Source organism: Syngnathus scovelli, chromosome 4 (genome assembly GCF_024217435.2).
Source record: "Syngnathus scovelli strain Florida chromosome 4, RoL_Ssco_1.2, whole genome shotgun sequence".
NCBI lineage: Eukaryota > Metazoa > Chordata > Actinopteri > Syngnathiformes > Syngnathidae > Syngnathus > Syngnathus scovelli.
The window spans coordinates 23,107,658-23,131,065 of NC_090850.1; the positions used below are offsets into that span (position 1 = coordinate 23,107,658).

A 23,408-nucleotide genomic window follows, 5' to 3' on the forward strand; every position below is an offset into this window, starting at 1 on the left:
TCATTGTGGTGCTGTAATTGGGTGAGAAACAATTGCTGCAGTTCTTCCACTCATTGCATCTCTTTTTATTTTTGTCCAAAAAGGCCAAACAAGCATTTTAGCGTGTCACACAAAATGAGTTAAACGCCACTGAAAAGTTGCTCTAAAGTTTCAAGCAAACTTACAAAAGCTTTTCTTTCACCGGAAACATTTAACAGTTTCTGACAGATCTCTGACCTTGAGTTCAGTTTGCATCCAAACACTATTTGCAGAATGTTTGCTCGTTTCCAGTCCGCAGCTCGGATGCATTTGCTAGAATTGTGCACACCCAACGATTTAAAAAAACAAAAACAAACAAGGCAGCAAGTCTGACGCCCACTTCAAGCCATCTCGGGATTCAAGTCGCGTGCGGGTGGCGGTGTTTCGTCCTCGCCCGTGTCTTGCTTGTCCTTCTGAGCTTCCACCCAGCTCTGCGGAGCAATCATTTTCTTTGGCCCGTGGGGGGGCGGACCCAGCAAAGCCTCAATGTCGTCATAGTTCACCACCTCCCGCTCTAACAGAGCATTGGCCAACTGCAAAGAATGCAGTGCAGATAAATTTAAACAATGTGAAGTACAGAATTGCGCAGACGAGACAAAACAAAACAAAGAAAGAAGAGGGAGCAAACCAATGTCAACTTGTCTCTGTTGTCCAGTAGTAGCTTCTCTGTATGCCGGTAGGTGCGGGCGATTAACATCTTAGCCTCCTGAAAGCACAAATATATTGGAAGAATCATTTTAAACAGCAATCATTTGAAAAATTCGAATAAAGACAACAGTCTGCAAAAAGTCGGAACGTACCAGGTCCATCTGCTGCTGGAGGCCTTGGCTGAAAGGTCGGCGCCCGATGGCACCCTGCTCCTCCGTTTCGGGGAAGGACACCTGGCCGACACTGGTGCACATGCCGTACTGCTTCACCATTGAGTAGGCCACGCGGGTCACCTTGCGCAGGTCGTCCTGAGCTCCTGCACACGCACAATAACTTACAATATAGAAGAACAAAAAAAACGTTTGACACAGCTGTGTGTGTGTGTACCTGTTGTAACCTTATTAAAGGTAATGGCTTCCGCAGCCCGTCCTCCAAGAGCCATGCACATGCGCTCAAAAAGCTGCACCTCGGTGAACAGGTACTGATTACGAGGCAAGATCTGGGTAAATCCCAGGGCCGCATTTGTCCGAGGTGCAATAGACACCTAAAGCAAGCAACAAAAAATAATCACACTCAGCGATTTCGGAGGCTTTTGCGAGGAGCACTTGAGTTGGAAATAATGATGAACCTTCATGACGGCCTCCGTGTGCTCAAGCAGCCACCCGACCAGCGTGTGCCCCGATTCGTGGAAGGCGACCACTCGCTGTTCCTCTTTGGAGAGGATCTTACTCTTCTTCACGCTTCCTAAGAACACGCGTTTGCATTGGTCGTCGACTTTTCCCATATGACAAAAAAAATACTGTATGGACGGACGGACAAAGGCAAATCGAGTCAACTGCACCTGCAATGACTCGCTCCACCGCATATTCAAAGTTAAACGTGTCGATGGATTTGTGGCCCTCTCTGGCAGCATGCAGGGCAGCTTCGTTACATATATTGGCAATATCGGCACCTGTGGACAAAAATCATTTTAGGACGCAGCATGTAAAAGCCGGCCGGACGTTTTGCACGCATGATGTACCGCTAAAGCCAGGCGTGAGCTCAGCCAGGCGCAAGGAGTAGAAGCCGGCTGGTTGAGTAAGCTTCAGGATCTTCAGATGCTGTTCAAAGATTTCCATCCGTTCCTGAGGAGAACAAACTTTTGGATTCAGGCTTCAAGATCGTTTTGAAGAATTCCTTCATGTCCGCCTTTCACCTGCAAGGTGGGAAGATCGATGAAGATGTGGCGGTCCAATCTGCCAGGTCTCATCAGAGCGTTGTCCAAGATGTCCGCTCTGTTTGTGGAGGCGAGGACAATCACATGGTCAGTTGTTCCCATTCCTGGGGGAGAAAAACATTTGGAGTCATTCCTCTGGCAAGACAAGAAGCTTTAGGTGGCACAACTTACCGTCCATCTCAACCAGCAACTGGTTGAGGGTCTGCTCCTCCTCCGTATTGGAGAAGCCGGACATGTTGGTCGAGCGCTTCTTTCCCACGGCGTCAATCTCGTCAATGTAGACGATGCAGGGCGCCCGGCCACGAGCCTCCTTGAACAGGCTCCTCACCCTGGCGGCACCCAGACCTAAAAACATTTTTCATTCATTTGATTTATTTTTCTTTCTTATGCAAAGCATGTAGGTCAGAACCCCTCTCTCTATGAAATGGTTAGTGGAGGAAAAGAAATTGAGAACCACTGCCCTAAATCAATCAAGGGAAGAATTAAAACGATGCATTTCCAACATCTGTCCAGTAGAGGGCGGTCTGACCACATTGCTTAAAACAAATTTAAAATGATCAATGACAATTTATTTTAGTTAGAAGTGAAATTTAGAATATTCACTCTTTGTTTCTCTCGCCAAAAATGTTACTAACACTATATTTTTTATTGCAATGCAGCACAAGACATTTTGTCAACAATGGCAGCAGCAGAAATACGAGTGAAGCATACTGTACCTCCAATGACCTCGACAAATTCTGAGCCAGCCATTGCCAGGAATGGGACCTGCGCCTCTGTGGCAACGGCCTTTGCCAACAGTGTTTTTCCACAGCCCGGGGGGCCTAGCAACAATGCTCCCTTTGGTACCTTGGCTCCCAGGAGGAGGTATCGTTCGGGATTCTCAAGAAAACATAACATGATGACAATGTCAATTTCGGTTCGATCTGCCAGACACGACCGTAACGAGCCACGCTTCTCACTTTGAGGTAGTCAACAAATTCTTTCACTTCCATCTTTGCCTCGTGCATGCCTGCGACATCTTTGAAGCTCACACCTTTCCCCGACTTGCCGTCCACGATGGTGAATTTGGCCATCTTGAGCTGATTCTGTCAAGCAAGTGTACTTCTTCAAACAACGATGAACAAAGAGAAAAGTTTGACTTTTGCTCACTTACAAATGCACTGAAGCCTCCTTCTCTGCCACCCATGCCTGCCAGACGAAAGATGTACCAGAGAATAGCCACGCCGATTGCCGCCATCCCAAGAGCATACAAAGCGCTGCAAAGAAACATGAAGAGCCACCATACAAATGATTCGGAAACTTTCATCCCAACTGTTTTCTTTAGATAAAAAAAGGCGACTTACTTTCCAAAGAATCCGGTGCGTTTGTAGGAGACAGGTATCCGATCCTTTGTGTCAATATGCAGCTCCTCCTCAGCGGCCCTAAGCTTCTCCTCAAATTTGTCGATGTTGGCGACTTGCATTCTATACATGAGCCCAGACCTCTAGCAAAAGACGCATGAAACGAGGAAGAATTAGTCATGAAAATTCAGTCGGCAATATTTGTTTAAAGGAAATAGCCGTTAGCGTACAGGGTTGCCAAAGATGACTGCACCAGGGTGAAGGTAGATTTCCACAATGTCGCTTTCAGGAACCACCTGCACCCGTGACACCTCTCCCTTAGCTAAGATCTCATTGACAAAGTCATTCCAAGAGATGTTCCCGCCGCTAGTGTTGATAGAGTTTAGTAGGCTCATGATGAGCGCTATAAAGAAGAGGGTCCGCAGGCGCTCTCGGTACATCTGGTCCTCCTGCTCGCGCCGTTTCTTTTCCTCTGAGAAGCACATTTGTGGAGATAGTGAACGACATGAGGATGAAAATGGTATTGTATTTGTACTCCTGTACAGTCTTACCTTCATTTTCCTCTGGCTTTTTCCCTTTTGGTTCATTCTTTTTATCTGTTGTTTGTTTGGACCCAGATGTACTGAAGTAGCACGTTGCCCCTGGAATAAAATGGTGTTATCTGTGAAATATGGCTGCATTGGAAAGTAATGCACATAATATTGTAGAGCTCCATAAAAATAAGATTACCTAATAAATTGACTAAACCCACTGGGTTTTCAAGAAGGTTGTTCCACACTAATTTTCTGCTGAGTCCCGCCAACGTGGGGCTCAATGGTTTGAAGAGAATACTCTGGAACAGACATATTCAGATGGTGAGAAAACATCTGATGTGGAAAATAGTGTTTTATTGTGACAGTCATGATTTACAGCGGTATTGTCTATAGATGGGGGGCGGTACTAATTCTGCCATAGACAAAAAATACACAAAGCTGGTTAGTTTTATGTCCTTTAGTTGAAATACATAGTAATAACCACATCACATAAAGCATGCGATATTGTTTCTTACTTTGATTAGTTTTTGAGGTTGTCCAGTTAGAGTCCTCTCGGACATTGCATATAACATCTTTCGTAAGCGCACATTGTTGACAGTGACGCTGGTCGTCGCCCTGTTGGCTAATATGTGACAGTTTCGCCTTGACCACGTCCATGCTAAGCCTCCCGGATATTTCATGCAAAGACGAACATGATGCTGCAACAACAACGCCGCCATGACGTCGATCTGCACCGGATTATTGAATATACATTGCTGCTGTTTGATTTCAGATTAGCCTTCACGTTTATTTACTAACAACGATCGGAGCTAGCTTGCAATGTTGAGTGACGCACTTCCCGGAAATGTTACACGCACACAAGTACACTCCAAACAAAGCAATATGCATTGAATTGGGTTTTGTTCTACCAGGAATGTGTGTTGGGAAATTTCTTATTCGGGCTTGTATTTGCACTCGTGTTGAATTCGATTTTAATGTAAAGTTGTTGAGTTCAAGAGTGTTGAGCTGCGCACGCATTTACGCAGCCTGCTTGAAATACGACCACTAAAAATATTTATTGTGTAGTTTAAAAACTAATGAGAAATAATAATTATAAAGATAAAATATGAATCTATAGAGCCAAGTAATTAACCATCGAGCGTTATGAACTGTCGTGTCTACTCGTTTAAAAAACAAGGAAGCAATAGTTGCATATAAAGGCGAAAAATATTTTATTCGTTAAAATACAATATATAATGCCCAGTTTTTATTTCGTCAAAACGAGTTGTGGTCGGTGACCGTCTGTGTGTTTTTAGTGCGGACACTATTTTATGATACTGTACTTTGAGCAACTCCAGCAGGGTGCGCTTCTCTTCAAGTTATGCTTATCTGCCGTGCGTCTTGCGTAACGACACACGGTCTCGAACTTTCCAGAGAGTTCTTTTTTTAATGACACGCTCGTCTACTTTAAATTTGCTATGGCAACATACAGATATGTTTTTAATGTATAGATAGACTATCAAAAACAATCGTACGAAATGAGGTCAGTTATAGTTGGGATTGACATACATAATGACCAATAAGATCGCGGCACTTTCCCGACCAATTGGAAACCTTGTTCTATTTAAGCTAGTCTCCACTTGACTGCTGGGTGCGCCCGGTTTGTTAACCAGTCCTGCCCGATATATTTTCAACGACTGTCTTCTGTTGACCTAACATGTGGGAATATTTGCTAATGCATCAAAAATTAACATTATATCTCATCATTTATTTCCCGAATTTTGTAACCAACCTGTGAGATGCATACAAAGTTAATGTAATGTGTACGAAAACCTGCACGTAACATTTGATATGAGTGCAGTTTAACACTATCATAGTATTCTTAATTATGCACGCCCGCATATTTAACTGTGAATAGATACAAAATATGTAAATGGAAAAATTATGTCTTGGCTGAAAATGCATGTTTTTAAGGAATGAATGATCAAATGCGCACATTTAGAAATATGGTTCCTTTATTTAAAATGAGGTTTTCCAAACGTAAACATGTTTTCGAGAAACAATACATCGAACGCACCCGATGTCTGTTCTCCATTTCTTTGATTGGCTCTTCGGTTGCAACAGTAGCGCGGGCTCTGGGCCTGAAACTCCGAGCGGAATCGGCCATGTTGGGGCATTTCTTGTACATCTACAAGAGCCTGGCGATCCGTTCCAGATCCAAAATGGAGGCGGTTTCATCGGGCGCGGAGGCGTTTTCGACCAATCACAGGGCGGCTTTCATTCCCCCAAGCGTTTCCGTCCTGCACCTCGAAGTCGAAGGCCGCTTGGAAAACGCACGATTGGGTTCGCTGATGACTTTAACGAAACATTCCGTGCTATTTTGATGGGTTTTCTTCAGCCAATCAATTCCGCCGTTACACAAGTGGACTGATAAAGATTTGCACTCGGAGGTGAAGAAGAATTTGCTGGGTTGCAACCGTGTTTTTTGTGGATATTGGAGTCGTCTTTCCTCTGTCGTCTTGTTGGTGTGTATGGTTTTACCAGGCTAGCGCTAGCCTCGTTAGCTGGGCTGCTTTTAGCTGCTGCTTGCTGCTGCTGCTGCCGCTGCCATGGTCCTTGCAAGTCTATGCGGATGTCTCCGAGACAGTTTGTGCTAAAACGAACTCGACAAATGGGAACATCTAGCATTGGCTGAAGACACCGTGGCATTAAATAAAGATTCCGTTCACACGTTGAAGGAAATCCCAAATTAGGTAAGTCGCACTTTCTTGGTTCACACGGTCAGCGCGGTATCAACAACAAACTGGCGATTGCTGTATTGTGTTGTAATCTGCTCTGTTGTGACTAGCAACAAATGTCGACTTCTAATGTCCCCGTTTGTTCATGTTTTGAGCACAAATGGCTTAAATGTATCCAATTTTAAGCCATCGATATGATTTAATTTCTGTATTTTAAATTGTTGCATTTATCGTGGTCTTTCTGGTTAATGACAGGCTGTTTCCCCCCCCCCCCAATAAAAGCCGCCGTGAACTATCTCGATATGATTGCATTGTTGTGCAAACGTCGTGTTTTGCATGCTCACAAGATTGTCTGAAATGGGAATATATCCCGTGCAGCAATATTCTGCAGTATTCGTTCAAGGTGGCACATTTCTTACAAGAATGTGGAGCGTGTTTTTGGCGTTCGTTGCTATTGGCCTAAGCCAGGACCTCTTAACTGTTATTTTGTGTCACGGACGCACACTTTAAGCTTCCCTGTTCTCCATTTAGTTACTAAACACGTAGAGCTTGCCATCAATGGAACGTGTCCACAAAGACATATTCCAGCCCAAGTGTACTGTGTACATAATAGTAAGACGTTGTAGTGTGTGTTTGAGTCTATATCTGTCGTATTTGTGCAAGTGCTTAACGTGGAGGAGCTGTGTTGTGCGTGTTGAAATTTAATGTGAAGGAAAGGAAAGGAAAGGAAAGGAAAGGAAAGGAAACGAGAGATGGTGGGTTTGTGGCTGAGCAGTCAAGCAAGCTCTCGTCTTTGGTGCAGGACCAATGGCGAGGAAAACACTGCAGTGCTGCTGCTGCTGCTGCCTCTGCTGCTGCTATTTTCCACCAAGATGGTCTGTGGGGCTCGTTGGCTTCATGGTGACTATGCTGACTCATTTTGCAGTGCCCTCAGCTGAATACTTTCACTTTGTGTTTCTGAGCTTCTATAGCACCGATACACGCTAAAAATGCGATGGATCATCTTTGGGTGTGTTCTTCAACAGCTCCTCACCTACTTGCTACGTTTGAAACCCGGGCAAGCGTTAGTATTGAATTTCTTGCAAATTTCCGAATCCCTCCCCACCCCCTATGTTATTTGGGAAAGCTTATATATATCCTGCACATATTCAACTTTGGATCTGGTCTTATAGCTGCGGTTTGTGTGTGCTTTCAGATTTGGCGCATGGATTAAAGTCCACTGCAACTCGAGGGAGTGGAACCCACTTTTTTGTTTATTGTGGCCATTGCTTTGTTTTAATGAGCGTCCGGACCCGGTGTGCTTTTGGAACGGCACGACAGGAAGGCGCTGCAGCGTGCCATTAAAAGTGCTTCTCGTGAGCAAATGACGTCACGAGCTGTCAGCCACGCTGGGCACTATTTTTCTTTTGTAATCCTGCTCGCTTCAAAGTTTACACCGTGCTATATACCTACTGCCACTTAACGCGTAAAATGCACATTTGCAGTGTTTTGTGGGAGTCGGAAGATTGTTCTTGACGATTCACGTCTGAATGGCGATGTTTGTTATCCCGCTGGCCTGAGAACAAGCCGAAAAATTGCGTCTCGTTCATTCCAGCGCGATCGAAATCTCGCCGTTAGGACCTTGTGGTCACACCGTGATGCGCTTGCTTCCTTTTTACATCTTGCATTTTTGACTGTGGTGTTGAGAGCCGAGGCATGTCGCTACAACTTGTGCAGCAACTCTGGCTGCTTTCCGTCCGCAGGCTCTCCCCTCCCCCCTGTGCTAAGCGTGTGGTCCTTTTGAGTAAACAAGTATAGCGACTCCTCTTTCGTAGCTCCGTCTGTGCTTCGGCGCCGCAAGTTGCCATGTTTCTTTCTGTTCTCAATCTCCGCAGACCCTCAAATGGATCTGGAACCCTTTTGTCATCCAGCCTACTATTCTCCCGTATGGTTGAAGTGAAACCGAGCAAAATGGCGGGCCTCAATCCTGTGGCTTCTCTCGGGACCGCAGAACATCATACTGGGCTTAAGGACGTCCCATTGGTGGACTCTGTTGTGAACCCATCTTTGGGTTGTGCCTGCATGCCGGCCCTCTGCTGGACCATCGCATATTTTCTCATAGCCAAGAGGATTTCACATCCAAAGGAAACGTTTGGCATGTTGCTGCTTCTCCAGAATGCTTTGCAGACTTGGCAGGTCTGCATTTTGTGATTCTCAGCCTGGAAAGGGAAACATCAAGGTTACTTGTCGGGTTGCAGCTATCAAATCATGCGGGACTGTGATTTTACTACTGAAAATGTGATTGGGTAGTGACAGTTGAATACAGTACAAAATGTACAGTTTTGTCTGATTTAATACCAGTGATGAAGATGCAAGAAAAAGTAGCACGTTTATTTCACTTGGTTCAGTGGTAGAGCACCCTAACTTTTGGACTCGGTTGCTAACACTGGTTAGCCGAGACGCTACCACAGTGCACAGTCAGCTTAGTCAAATTAGCCGTGGACAAGTTTGGTGGTCCATATAGTCGTGACTAGTCGATTAATCTTGGCAACCCTAATCCCAAACCCGTGTTTATCCCGTGGTTTGGCCATTTGGTCATCCAATCAGCCCAAGAGGACTTTGACTCCCTGGCCTGATCGCTGCCACGGCTGGAACAGACAGAACGCAAATGTCCGGCCAAGATTCAAACATTTGCAAGGGTGCAAAAATAAGATGGCGCCGGATGAGAATAGCCGTTAGCCTCTCTGTCGTTGGCTATTCTGATCACCGCTCGTCTTAAAAAATTCATATCGGCCCTAGTTTGGAATGACGGCGGCCAAAGTCAGCCTGCCCGTTGTCTTTGGCAAAATGTAAAGTGCACATCATAAAAGTTGTTTGATACAACTCGCGCTCACATCGCAACGCTCGTGTCGCTTTACGACACTGAAAACGACACTTGCGGCTTTACGACACTCCCGCTGACCGTGTGTGCGGCTGCGCGCCCGCCCGCAAGCGACAAATGATTGAATGAAGTCAACAAACGTGCGCAGGACTCCCGCCGATTCCAAATAGTCACAGGAAACGGAATGGTGAGTTGTCATTTTCATCTTAGTCTCGCTTCTCCCTTCCTTTGCAAAAGCCTTTGTGGTGTTTATTTTTAAATTTGAAAAGAAAATTGAGCGACATGTGCGTCTAACTGAAACGCCGCATCATAGGCAGACATATTGATCCTGAGAAAAACTGACCTAGTCTGACTTTATTGCTAAATATATGCACACGAGTGTTTGTGGTCATTTGATGTGGCTCTTCTCCACGTGACTAATAAATGCGTTCAACTATTGTTTTGACGCAGCGTCCGTATCCGACTTTCTCTTCTCTCCGGTACGATACACGGTGCAGCATTTTTCGAATCTAAGAATTGGTTAAAAAGACGACGACGGTATTCAAAAACATGCGCCTGCACACCGGGCGTCTTGTGTCTTATCTGGAAGCCTACTTTGAAGGCTTCTTTTGAATTTGGGTGGGTCGAGACGGCAGAGTCTATGCCGGTTACGGTAAACATTTGCGTACGTGGCTGAATGCACAAAAATGAGCGTTTTAGACAAACGGGAAACCCCTCGTTTCATTTTGCAAGACGTACGACAAGTCTTAACCTTTTCCATCCTCAATAATGTCTTGTTGTGGAATGGCCCAAATATCATTGAAAAAAAAAAAATGGAAGGCAGCCCCTGCAGCTCGCTACAAAGTGAGCAGGATGTTGCAGTGGCGGGCGGGGGGATGGTCCACTTGTTGTGGCCTGGGTGAATCTCAATCATCAAGGCCCTTTATTGGGGCTGGCCTTTTGATGGGCCAGCTGCAGCCATTCATCTGGCCATTTACATTGAAATGCAACAACAGGAAGGGGGAAGGAGAGCCTGGAGGAGGCGTTTGTGTGTGCTTGCTTACTTGCGTCTGCGCTCCTTGGATGCGAGGGAAATGCAAAGACATTCCTAAATAGCAGAGCGAGGAGGTCCATCGCTTGGTGCTTCCACTTGCTCACATGTGTAGCCACCTATTTTTTTTTTTTCCCAGGCCCATTGTGGGGCAGTATACGTTAAGCATAACAAAGGATCTAAGCAGCCTTTTTGACCGGTGCGTGCTTTTGCAGACGTCAGCTCTTTTCTGTCTTTACGGCCCGGCCTGGTCCGGCCGGTGGCTATAAAGACCCCGTCCCGTGATTGGCGTCACTCTCCTACTTTAACAACACTCGCTCGTGCTGCTTTTCGCGGTTTGCAGTGTTATTTTCTAATGACGGACCATTTCCGTTTATGAAGCCGCTGTTGACTGGAGTCTCAAGCTTTTGTTCCCGTTTTGCTGTAGTAATAAATCTGTTCTTGCAAAGGTGTAAGTTGCATCCTTACAATCAGTTACAGTTACAATCCTTTGTAACTCAGCCAATCAGAATGATCCCTGACAGGTAAACAACTTCACCTTATTCCTGCCACACAGGATCTTTCTCGCCGACCGCTCGGCATGCCGAGGCTTGTACAACTGCTCCCTTTCTGTGCTTGGAAAGCTTCCAAAAGATCTTGTATGTAAAAAAAAAAAAAAAGTTTTCTGAGAAGGCTGTGATAAGTAGTGACGAATGGTTTTCTGGAATTGCCGGTGGTTTTCCCAACGTGTAGAAGTTTTACATATGTTGTTATGTGCGTAGCTGTGTCAGTCACTCGGCGGTAAATCTTTTTGTAGAAACGGCAGCCAGCAGTCTGTTATGGGTTTAGAGCAGTTTTATGAAAATACATATAGGTCTGAATGAGACGTACATTTTTCAGATAATCTTAATTACCAGGCTTTTGAGGAAACTGCTTGCTTGCTTGCCTGGTGTTTCTTTTGAGCAGATGTAACAGGTCACGGGCAACTTTGTATTTCATCAATAGCGGTTGTGTACTAGTGGGACAAGACTCCAGGTTTTTTCCCCAAGCTAAAGATGGCTATTAATATAAAGTATTCAAAGTTCCAAGTCATGGAAGATGTCTTTATTTTTGAAGTTCTCATTTTTTGTCATGGGACTTTGTGATTCAAAGAAATGAGATATTTTTGCAAGGCTTCTGTTTTGATTCAAATGGCGCACTCGTGTTGGTAGGCCAACGAATGAATCGAACGTAGATTGAATCAGAAAGGCTCGACGTTGCTGACGATTTCTTGTTTGGTTGAACGCAATCCACTCGAACGGTCTGAACGTTGGAGAGCTTTAACTCCAATCTTGTGGCTTCTGTTTTGATTCCAACGACACACTCGCATTACTAGCCCAACAAATGAATCGGTCTTGACCTAGCTTGAATCAGAAAGGTTCGACGTTGCTGACGATTTCTTGTTTCGTTGAACGCAATCCACTCGAACGGTCTGAACGTTGGAGAGCTTTGACTCGTCTGTGAATAAGCATGCTGCGTCCTTCCTCTGCCAACCTTTATTTACAGCCGTTATGGAAAGGACTATTTTGGTTCGTGCAGGTGTGGTAATGGCAGGCTTTACACGGTAGTTAAGTATACACACACACGCATATGCAAACATTTCCCCAAGAGCCATATCTGTTCTGTAAAATCATATCAGCCCGTGGTTGTCCCGCACTGATATTTTGTGTGCGCTTCCTTTTGGTTTCGCTGGCTTACCTTGACGCCGGTTCACTCCCAATCCGGACCGGCCCTCCTCGGTTTTGCACATCCGAACAGAAGCCGAGGGTCGTCAGGAAGTTCTGTTTGCAGGAAGCCAAGGGCGTTGTACCTAACTGCCTCGTTTCCTCTTCAGACACAAATCATTTGAAATGATTGTAGCGCTCTGGCAGATTCTCTGTTTTTACGCATATGATCTACAATGCTTGGAATATGATTTTGATTTTTTTAAGGGGGGAGGGGGGGGTGCTGGGCCAAGGTTCCAAAAGGAACAAAATTGCTAAGCAACAGGATTTTTTCCCTCACTTTAGTAGGACAGCTTTCAGCAAAGTTAACAGTTGCAATCTGTATTTTAAAATCCAGCTTGACGCCAATATTTTGCCTTGGACTGAAAATGAAAATCGGTCATCGGCCTGCTTGACTACTAATATACATCGGCCCTAAAGACCAGATCTTAATATCTAATCCAGTTTTTTGTTGTGAGATCGTGTGACCGACCACAAGCGTTTTCAATGAGTGTTGGCTTTAGTCTCTCGCATTTATTTCGCTGGCCGCACAGTTGGCGCTCCGACCGATTGACAAAGGTAAACGAAGGACGTGATATGAAAGTTGATTTGTTCGACGTAGTTTCATGTGTGCCTCAGTCAAAACAAACAAGTGACGGCTTCTATCACATCTGCTGCAAGGTGTTTATCTCTTCATCAGCTGATAACTGGCTGCTCTTTTTACACACGACTATCTTACATAATATAATTCTTTCCATCTATGTATTGGAGCTGAACTCTGGACGTGGTTCAGAAAAGTGCGCGTTTTGTGGGTGGGTGTGTGAGAGCGAGTGAAAGAAGGAGAGGAAGCGACAGCAGGTCTGAGAAAGCCGCGCACTGCTGCATGTTGCTCGATAAATCATCGACTACGTTTACATGCAGTCAATAACGCATTCAAAATCCGAATATTGGCAATATTCGGGTTTTTAAAGTCCATGTAAATTCGCACGGAAAACACAGTGGCCTTTTTCCTGTTTTGAAATTCCGACGAAGGCCCTTTTGCAATCCAACTATACGAGCGAGGTGAGAGAAATTGAAGTACTTGCAGGAAGTACTTGTTTGATCAAAATGAATCATCGCTAGATTCCTCGAATACAATAATAACAATCGATAGCTGCACGGCTACTTGAAAGCAATGCTACTGTCACACAAACAGAGCCCCCGGCGACAAATCTCCACGGACTCTTTATCCATTTATGAAGACGTTTGCCTGTAAATAATGAATATTAGCGGTGCCTTGAGATATGATTTGCATGTAACGACTTCAAATCAACAGTGCTGGCGTTTAAAGGAGAATGGTGTTGATGTCTCAATCGTTAGCACGCACGCCGCTATTTATTTTCGACTTCTTGCGTGCCAAGCGTGTTGGGATTTGCATCGCTCCAACTTGCTACATGCGTCCAACGTGATTTGAAATGTCACGTCGGCGGCCATTCTGTGACGCATCACTTCATGTGCATCTGGATAATGATTTCACATTTGTCCCTTGAGGGCTCCGGTTGGGGATGAGCGTCCTTGAGCCTGCACGCTGGTTTCTTTTTCAAGGAGGGATCCTCGCTTGGCGCCCCAATACCTCGATTGTGCAAAATCTGGCGTACTTTGCAGATCGAAGATGATGACGCACGGTGCACGCTTTACTTTTGATGGCTTGTGTTTGAAGACACCTCTTTGAGTTTTTTTTTTTTGAATGAGATGCTATTTTTCTCCCCATCAGTCGTCCTATGAGCTTGTTACCTTGACAACGGCAGAACATTTTTATCAAGGGCTGTGTGTTCCTTTTCGTACGCCTCCATTCACGTCTCCACCTTCATTAAATATCGTCTTTCTACTTTTCCGGTTTATTGTTCAATGCCGTTTCTATCATCGTTGTTGTTTTTTGACCGCTTTCTCTGCTCGCCGCAATACGACCACATTAGGATCACTGTCGCATCCCCCCCCCCCTCAAAATATTTGCTGCTTTGATTTCTTCTGTTAAGATACAGAACAAATGAGCAGTTGCCAGATCCAAATGATTCATCGTTTTTTTTATCGACTGCCATTCTCACCTTCTGCGCAAATGGATGCCTAATGCCGCATATATTTTTTTTTCTTTTTTGAGAGCAAGAGAAGGGATCACTGTGCAATGGTTCCCGCCCGCTGAAGTCAGACCTCATCAATAATGTAGATGTTTTTGTACAAGAGATGTGTGGTGCGCCTGTCTTTTTCTGTAATCTTCCCCGGCCCCCCACCCCCGCCAGTGTCGGCTTTCCACGTCGGTGTTTGTGCATTCAAGAGCAGATGACTAAATCTAATTAGCGGCCATATTACAATAAGATGGGATACCTGATGCTCGGCAAAGTCGGGCTGTTGTGCGGGGCCGTCCAGTCCAAATGGATATTTTCTGCTTGGATTCGCCAGCACGTCAATGCAGAGAGATGTTTTTACCTTTATAGCCGCTTTGCGGCTGTGGTTGTGGTGACTGACAAAAAGTGCAAACTTTTTTTTCTCTTTTGCTCAATTGATGTGTTTTTTTGGGTGGTATTTAGTTGAACTTCCATCCGAGAGGACGGAAATGATCCAAATTCCAGCAAAATATGCTTGATAACTTCAATATGCATCAAATTGACCATTGCCCCATTGATGCCGTTGCATCACCGCGACCCAAAGTCGAGTTGGCGTTAGGTGCGGCATGACTGAATTGTTTTCTCTGCTCAACTCTGCGTACACTGCAATTTTACAACTTTTAGAAATGTCATCAGAGTAGAAAACCGATTTGTTTTGCCTAGCTTGAAGCGCCACCAGTTTAAAGAACATTTTGATCCCAGGAGCTTATTTAATATGACAGTTGACTGTTGGCGAGTTGTATTTTACCAATTATTTTTTTGCAACGACCATACTGAACCGTACAATGGGCTCGTATGATGCCATGCTTGTTAAGACCAAAACGTGGCAATGAAAATAAATAAAAAAAGTTTAAAGCTGGTATGGTGCCTCTTTTTTTTAAAGGGGTGCTCCGCGTTCCTTAGTTGGCCGACATCTCCTTTTGTCGTGGGGGAGGTTCGTTGTGCTTCCTGGATGGATTATTACAATCCGTCAATCCTCAGCTTCCCGCTGGGAACCCACAACAGGTTCCACTCCAGTAAAAACACAATAGCCATCTATCATCCTCCGTGCCATGTAGGCCAGCCATCCCATTCAGGTCTGGCCCTAATCCTGCCCCCCCCAACCTGCTACTCTGCCTTTCTACTCCGATGCCTGTTTAACGACATTTGAAGTGACAGAAAGGCCACCCGCTTGCTTGTTTGTTTGTTTACTTTTTTTACTTGTGTGTTTTGTAGAAATTCTCAACCGTATCCTTCTACCTTGGAAATATCCGTTTGCAGGATAGCGCTTTGTAAACGCTTTGTCGTTTCAAGCGGCGTTCACCTCAACTGGTGGCGAGAACAATTGTGCGCTCAAATGGACGAGGCAGCGCTGCGCTGACTGGAATGTTAGCAGTTTAGCCCAACACTGGGCCTCTGTTAAATATGCTCCCATGTCCCGCCTCCTAAATCCCGATAAACCCGTGTTGCCATAGTTGGAAGGGAACGGGGAAAGCGTGGCTATCCAGAAATTTTGGAAACGCAAGCCTTGGCTTGCTCTTGTTGTTATTTTTCCTCCACACTCCACGTCGGATTGTGTCGTGCAAGTCCAACTCAGGTGTGTGTTGGGTGAAATTACCATAAAAATGTGTGGTGTCTAAATTGCAGACTCAGCACGCTTTAGCGCATGCAAACAAAACATTGCTCATCATCATAAATATTTAACATGATATTCTTTTGGTCATTTTTGGGCTAATGTATGCACTTAGTGGTTAATTTCCGTTTTTGGGCTGTGCGGCTGTATTTTGTTCGACACGATCTGCTCATTTGCTGTTGGAGACAACTCGTGTCGTGATTTGGCCTTGTACAAATAACATTGAGTGCTGAGTGAGATGAGCGAGATTGCATGTTGCCCGAGGCTTTGTTTGCTTTACCTCATTAATCACGCTTTCTTTTTTCTCTCTCTCTCTCTTTTTGTCATGTTTCAGGCACTGTGGACACCCCAAGATTCTCTGGTGCTTCTCTTTTTGGATTTTAGCGCGCTGACATTTTCTTCTCCCACAACCATGGAATCGGTATGTTGACAAGCAACTTGTTTTTCCAAAGTTTTAGACATGTGGATTTCAAAGAGGAGACTTTCTTTTGAGCACTTTATGTTTATATTTATGTAGTTATTATTATATTTATGTTTATTTTGAAAGACTCAGCCTACCACCTATGTGAATTTCAAATTGTTTCAATTCACCAACACATTTTTCACATATGGGTCGCAACCGCAAGGCCCGTCCGGAGTGAATGTTGTGTTTGCCATTCCGCTGTGCATGTTTTATTTTTATTTTTGCTATAAATCAGCCCTCAGGATGACTCAACAATGTGAAAAGTGGATGTCATTGTGCTACTGAGAAAGTAGCGAGCTTGGAAAGTTTTGCGGTCACGGCGGCATCCCGTGAGCTCGCTGCTGGGGCCGGTCGCATGCCGTCATGTGTTATTTTCATTCAATCTAGTCTTTTGAGGAGCTATAATTTCTGTGCCGCAGGCGGGCCGGAGTTCCCTTTTTATCGGCCGCCAAGATGCAGGCCAGGCCGCTTATCAGCCGCTGCCGGTTCTCATGACAGTTTGTCGCAGAATGGCGAAGGAATGTAAACTCTCCTCAGAAAACGGCAGAGATCCATCCGGCGGCGTGGCGGTCGGCCGTGTCTGGGCATGCTAACCCGCCGCGTCCGCAGCGCCGTTGTATTTTGTATGACATCATGGCAGACAGTTTTGCACTTTATTTGGGTCAGATAAATATTTGCTGCCGTTTATTTACGTGCGCAAGACGTTTCTCCTGAAAGCACATTAGCGCCGTCGGAATGTCTGCATTAAGATCAGAGCTTAGCGCCCGCTGAACTTGTGCCTTGCTGTCCATTGTCAGAGGTCGTGTCGGTGCGAAAGAAAAATAGGTCACTCGCTCGCTACTGCACGACGAGCTGGCGTTGCAACCAAATAAATCCCTTCCAGGCTACCAGATGTATTTCACACGCTAATCACCCCATCGGCCACAGAGGAGGACACGAGCGTCATTTTCTGTAGAAATCAACTTTTGTCAGAATATATCTGAATAAAAATAATTGCTGGACAGACCGTGACACCAGCAGCTTCTCTCTTTGCATACTGTACATCATCTCTCGTCATTCTCGTCGACATTGCAGCAGAAAGAGCTCCTTTGCTTCTGCTTCTGCTTCTGTTTACCTCCCTGAGCTGCCTATATCTGCTTACTGTCAGTGGAAACCAAGAAAACTGATCACAAAGCTTATTATGGGTGCCAGGAGTGGAATACACACTGTGCCTGTGGGCACGCAGGCACACACACACACACACACACACACACACACACACACACACACATGCAGGGCCATGCGCCACCCTCCTCCATCTCCTCATGTGATGCCAGTCACATGGTTTCCAGGCAAGCAGCTCACTAAATCAGAGTCGGCCTTTATTTTTAACTGCTTTAAATCCTCCACCTGGGCTGCAACCATTGTAGGCGTCTGTTGATTTTTGTTTTGGTCCCCCGCCCCCCTCCTGTCTTGAGAATAACCTGGTAAAGCGAATTGGAGATCGATGTTTGTGCTTCTCCCTACCTAGATTTGAATGGATGAATTTGCCCTTTTCATTTTGCAAATGTATTAGTCACACTGTGATCCAAAGTATTCCGCACTTGCTGTTTGAGATTTGACTGGCAGACTCGCGGTTAGTTCTAAACAATTCTGTTGACTTCAAGCAGCCAAGTGTTCCAAGACTGAACTTCTTGTAATCTCACCATCTTCCCTCGTTTGCTCTTTGTACTCCCCCCCCCTTGGATCTTGCCCCAAATGGGCCTTGTTCTTCACTGGGGATTAGCGTGTGTAACACAAAAGTGGGCCCTGCCTGTCACGTTACATAACTCGCCCCGGGAAGAGCCACTCGGTTTTGCCCGGTCGGAGAGACCACTATAGAGGCTTTGTTTTCCCCACCTTGCCTTCTTCCTCCTCTCTCGGACTCGTCGTCCTCCCCTTCGGGCAGACTGCGTAGTTGGACTGTATAGAAGGAGTCTGTTTTCAGGAAACAGACCAGCCACTGTGGCGCTGAGTGGAAGAGTGCTAATAGCAACTAGCATTACGGGGCGCTTCCATCTCAGGCTGCGGAATTCAAGGTCTACTCGGGGTCAACGCACTTTGAAAGATCGGAAGTTCTTGCGTTTATGCTTTAGCGCGCTCTGTGCTGACGTGCAAGTGTAGCTTTCATTTCAGGGGCGATGGACCCTAGCGTTGAGCAAAAAGGTTTGCTTCGTAATATTGTGCTTTTGTGTGGTTTGCCTTCAGCCGCACTATTTTCTGGCAGGCCGCAACACCAAACACTTTGGTTCTGGTGACTAATTTTAGCGCTGCGAGGCCCTTCTCCAAGGTGGGATGGATAAGATAACATATCCCTGGCTCTTTGCAGTTTGGTTTTGCCTATTCTGGAAGTGTCCACACGTAGACGTATCCCAAAATGGATCTGACAACATTGTTGGTCGACTTTGTTTCAAGAAAAAGCCACAGCGGTCACTGACACAAGTCGGGATGGATGTGATTGGGATTTGCCAAAATGCAAATTGACATGCCACAAAGTATCAGGGAGAATGTCTTTTTGGCAAATGAGACAAAAGTGGACAAGTCACTTCATCTCAGCTTCCAGAAGCAAGAATTTGCATGTTTTTGTTTGATGGAGGCTGGTTATTGCGGCTGTTTTGCTTAGCCATCACAGGGTCTGTGCCGGGAATACATTTTACAAGTCTTGAATGCAACTTGTGTCACTTTCCAGCATAGTGGTGAAAATAACTAGCTCTAGCTTGCGGAGGGAATTTTCTTCTAATCTTCTGGTGTGTCTTAAAAGTTGAGCCCAGGCGGCAGACAAGATACCGTACGTCCGACCTATGATCTGCACTTTCCTTTCTTGTCTGATTTGCTTATGTCTGAAAGGAATCCGCTTTGAAGGAACTTGGAAAAACATTTTCCACCGTCATTGACTCACATTCACAAATGAGCAATATGATAACATTGCAGGTCTTGCGTGTCATATTTTGGCCTTGTCCCGATCCTTCTCATGACCCCTTTGGAACCACCGAGTTGTGACCCTGGTTTCAAGTGGCCTTACCCCCGTTAGAAAGCCAACACCTCTCCCGGGAGAAACTGACCTTGTTGTCTGTCACGTTGTAAATCTGCACAGCCTTTTCGCTTTGTGATATTAGCAGATTCGACAAGTACCGACTTATTTAAACGTGTCACGTAAAGATTCCCAGAAATCTTCCGTCTGCCTCTTTTTATTCAAATTTTGCATTTTCGTGTAAACGTTCTCCTCCTGTGTAAGGAGATCAATTGAACAAATAACATGAATGCCGTCCCTTAAGACAAGCTAAATGTAATTGAAAACAAAGATTAGTCTGAGACCTCTCATTGTGTAGATGTCACAACTCAGCATTGTAGGCTTCAAAAATCTAACTAGCTGAAGTCTCATATCAAGGCTTTGGAGGAGGACTCGCAATGTAGATGTTGGTTTGCGCAAGTCCTGTAAACACTGCATGCCAAATAACAATTGCTCAAGAAGCCGAGCCGTGTTTGGGCAATGTGGGCTACCAGAGTATTTTTGAAAACCGTCGAAGAATTTAGTTGTCCGAGTCAGAAACAATTTTCATCAAAGCTATCTTTATCCAAAACATTCTAAAATGTCATGCTTCTGAGCCTTCTTTTTTTTGTTGTTGTCGGGAATGCGTTGCATCAGACTGTAGCAGGCTTAAGAGCTGGACAGGGGCCAGCACTCAGAACAGGAAGCAGATGGAGCCATTTGGGCTTAACCCTTCCCACGCCACCTTATCCTCTCGGCCCCCCTCCTCCAACCTGCAGGCCACTTTGCAGAATGGAAGGAAGACCGGCCGGCCGGCCGGTTAGGCTGCGTTTGGGGGATGGTCGACGCATCGGGCAGAAAGAGAAAGGAAGGGGACGAGGTTGTGGAACAATACTCTTGCATCAAAACGCTGGCCCGGAAGTGCAAAACAACAGCAAATAACCAAACATGATGGCAAATGAAAAAGAGCAATTGGCAACTACACAATAGCATGTTTAAAAATGCTAAATAAAAAACACAACAGTCAGCAACTAACAAAAAACTACAGCAAATGACTAAACACAACACTACGCCAAAAAACACAACAAATAATTTTACATCCTACAATAAATATTGATGGCGACAAATTTCCCAGCTCCCAGTAAGTGTAGCAACAGTATATTTCTTTAGCGTGCAGTGCATTGAACCATTTTAATTTCATTTTGCCTTCATAACGTGGAAACAACCTCCACGCTCGATGCTCTCGGTTGAAGTCAGAAACAATAAATGCTCCATTTTATACCGATTACGTTGAGCACAGTACGCGAGCGGGAGAATTCAGGGTAGGCGATCTTCCCCAAGCTAAACACACACAGGCGTAATTAAACCCAGACAACTTTTAGAGGGATAAAAGTAGCTGGCCGTAGCTGTTGGCGAGACTTCACTGAAGCCTGCTCAGAAGAAAGTTGTCTTCTAGAGAAGGCTCAATCTAATGCGAGCTTCATGTGCAAGTACGTCTTTGACGCCGATTTGTTGTCACGACGGCAACACGTGCGGCTTCCATTTCAAACATGACGGAGAACGTGGTCATTTTCAATATTGAATATTTCGATATCGATGCCATTCCGCCCCACCCGACTCGCAACATCTGTGATGCGCTAGTTGATCAAACCCCGATAGAGCTTTCATGCCTCGTGTCCTTAAATGTTAGCGGCCAAATTTGTCTCCCAAGTTCTCCAGCCCTGTGAGTTAGCTTCATTATTCAACATTTGCTCCAGTTGTGGAGGGTTATATTTAGAATTGTTGTTGGGGAAACCAAAACACATTTTCAGAAGCATTTCCGAGCATCTCATCACGAAACTAACAGTCTTGATGATGTTGTACTTGAGCTCAGGAACATTCAGATCTCCAGAGGTGGCCTTGTAGCCTTGAAAGTGTTTTCGGCAATTTGGGTTTTTCTTTTTCGCTCTGTGTTGTCTAGTCCCTGGCCCATTCTCACAAACTACTCGAAGGTTCTGTCTGTAATTCTAATTTTGGTGTGTGTTTTCCAGCAGTCGCAGCAGGCGATGGAGATCAGCCAAGTTGTGGGAATCAGGCAGTTATGTCATACACCAATGTTTTTGTTAGCCCCGCTAAGCTCCACTTTGACCGCAGAGACGCCCCCCCCTTTTTTTTTTTTTCAACAGAGATGATCATTGTAACCTTGCTGATTTTACCTTTTTTTTCACCATTGGCAGCTTGCCACTGCTGTAGCCAGCCAGCCAGCCAGCCGGCCGGCTGGAAATAAATGCGCATCTTCACAATGGTGGACACAGTCGGAGTTTACAGACAAATTCAGAGAGTCTGCCTCTTTACCATCACCATCAAATTGGCAATCATCCACACAGTCTGTTGAAGGTGCCACATTCCCAAAAAAATATATCGAGCAAAATATATTTCAAAATCTGTCTGCATTTTGTGTTGTATTTTGCTGACTGACTAGCCGGCATCCGTTACACACAAACAGTAAAGAAAACAAAAGTGAAACAATAAAATATCAAATATTGCGTTTTAATAAAGGTTCCTTGTCTTGCTCAAGTACACTTGGACCATGTCATCAGAGTTGGGGATTGAAGCCGCGACCTTGAGGTTGGGGAGACGACCACTCTGCCAAAGGCTGCTCCAGTTAAATCTCAATATCACATTGGGACGGCTCTTAAAACTGCTGGGCTTAAAATTGTACCAACGATCCAACGTTTAACCCAAATTTTATTTCACCAGCATTTTTAAGTGTGCAGTTCCTCGCGACTGTTTGTTTGCATGCTCTCGCCTAACGTGTTCATCTGGACAGAACAAGAGCGGGAATATGCATCAGCCAGCCAATATGCTCCCAATAGCGCCGCGCCGTTGTATCGCTGTTCTGACAAGGCCATCGCAACTTGACTCACTTTTTCAAAATAGGTTAAACGTCAGACCTCGCCGCTCAAAACATTCAACGGCGGGCCAGAAAGCAAGCAGCCCTCGCCGGTGCTTCGCAGCCTTTGCTAATCTGTGGAAACGCCAGCCTGAATAAATGCTCGCACGCTGGTGGATTATCTTGCCAGGATGTTATTTTGCACAGGAAGGATGTTTGAAATGCCAGTCACCAACACACAACACCCTCCCCCAGCTTCTCTCCCACATACGCACGCAACGCAGTCCTTTATAATCTGCCGTTGAGCTGCATCGGGCGAGCGCATCTTAGTAACGCCGAGCTCGGCAGCCTCGGGTTCTTCAAGTGTGCGCACGGCACGCAGTGTGGTAAAACATGGCCGCCGCCTTCACTTTCCCCAATGTGTACCTCTGTTTTCATCAATGGTCTTCACTCCTTTAGCGCTCTTTTGAGATGTCGAAGGAGCCGGGGGAGCGAGATGAGGCAGGCGGCGAGGGAGTAGAAGCTCAGCCCGGGCATTGACAGAGTAGTAAGAACCCAGCAGGGGGGTGAGCGGCTAAATATAGCGCCTGTAGTGGAGTGTTGGTGATGTCACAGGCCAGAGAAGAGAGGAGAAGAGAAGAGAAGAGAGGAAAGGCGGAGAAGGGCTGGAGGCTCCTTTTACAGGTGACTGCTTAAGAAGCCTCCCATTCTGACGTTCTTCTTTTGCTGCAGTCATGACCCGACATTTGGAGTACGTTTTCAAATTCCACGATACGCGTTGTCTTAGAAACCCCGGCAGTTGGACGAAAAGTAGAGTGATGGTGATTTCAAAGGAAAAGTAAGTGGAGCATTTGTTGTCTGAAGTGACATGACACCAAGACCGAAATGGAAATGTCAACCCTTGCCCACTTTCCAGCCGCACAAGTCATATCTTGCCCAATATGCTCGTCTGGCTTTGGGATTTCCAAAAGGACGGCGAGGCGCATCCGAAACGCAGACGCTTAAGATGCAGATTTGAAACTGTGTTCCCAATTTGTCAAGCAGGTTGTTTTGGTGACCCCGCCATCATTCCGACCGACCGTGACGCTGGCTCGCTCGCTCGCTGGCTCGCTCTTCTACCGTTCCGCCATGTGTCTATGAATATCTAAAATGAGGAAATGCGGACGAGCTTGCCGCATTAAGATTTACGAGCATGCACACGCATGCATTCGCTCGACTCTTTAGCGTTCC

At 45.6% G+C, this 23,408-nt stretch overlaps 2 protein-coding genes across 3 annotated transcripts in view; one reads left to right on the top strand and one right to left on the bottom strand.

Moving 5' to 3' along the window:
- Positions 1–41: 41 nt before the first annotated feature.
- On the bottom strand, positions 42–4,607 carry spg7 (SPG7 matrix AAA peptidase subunit, paraplegin). The gene is made up of 17 exons (XM_049718293.2): positions 4,271–4,607; positions 3,952–4,054; positions 3,774–3,863; positions 3,453–3,694; positions 3,226–3,365; positions 3,036–3,138; positions 2,842–2,967; positions 2,599–2,761; positions 2,054–2,227; positions 1,862–1,986; positions 1,688–1,790; positions 1,508–1,618; positions 1,295–1,410; positions 1,054–1,210; positions 819–982; positions 647–724; positions 42–551 (listed from the first exon to the last, which is right to left on the bottom strand). The coding sequence occupies exons 1-17, from the start codon at positions 4,472–4,474 to the stop codon at positions 360–362; spliced, it is 2,391 nt and encodes a 796-aa protein (XP_049574250.1). The 5' UTR covers positions 4,475–4,607; the 3' UTR covers positions 42–359.
- Positions 4,608–6,023: 1,416 nt separating this feature from the next.
- ankrd11 (ankyrin repeat domain 11) overlaps positions 6,024–23,408 on the top strand; it is a 46,522-nt gene continuing 29,137 nt past the window's right edge. For both annotated transcript variants that reach the window (XM_049718953.2, XM_049718954.2), the window contains exons 1-2: positions 6,024–6,487; positions 16,171–16,257. The gene's annotated coding sequence lies outside the window, so the exon portion shown is untranslated. The remainder of the gene's footprint in view (positions 6,488–16,170; positions 16,258–23,408) is intronic.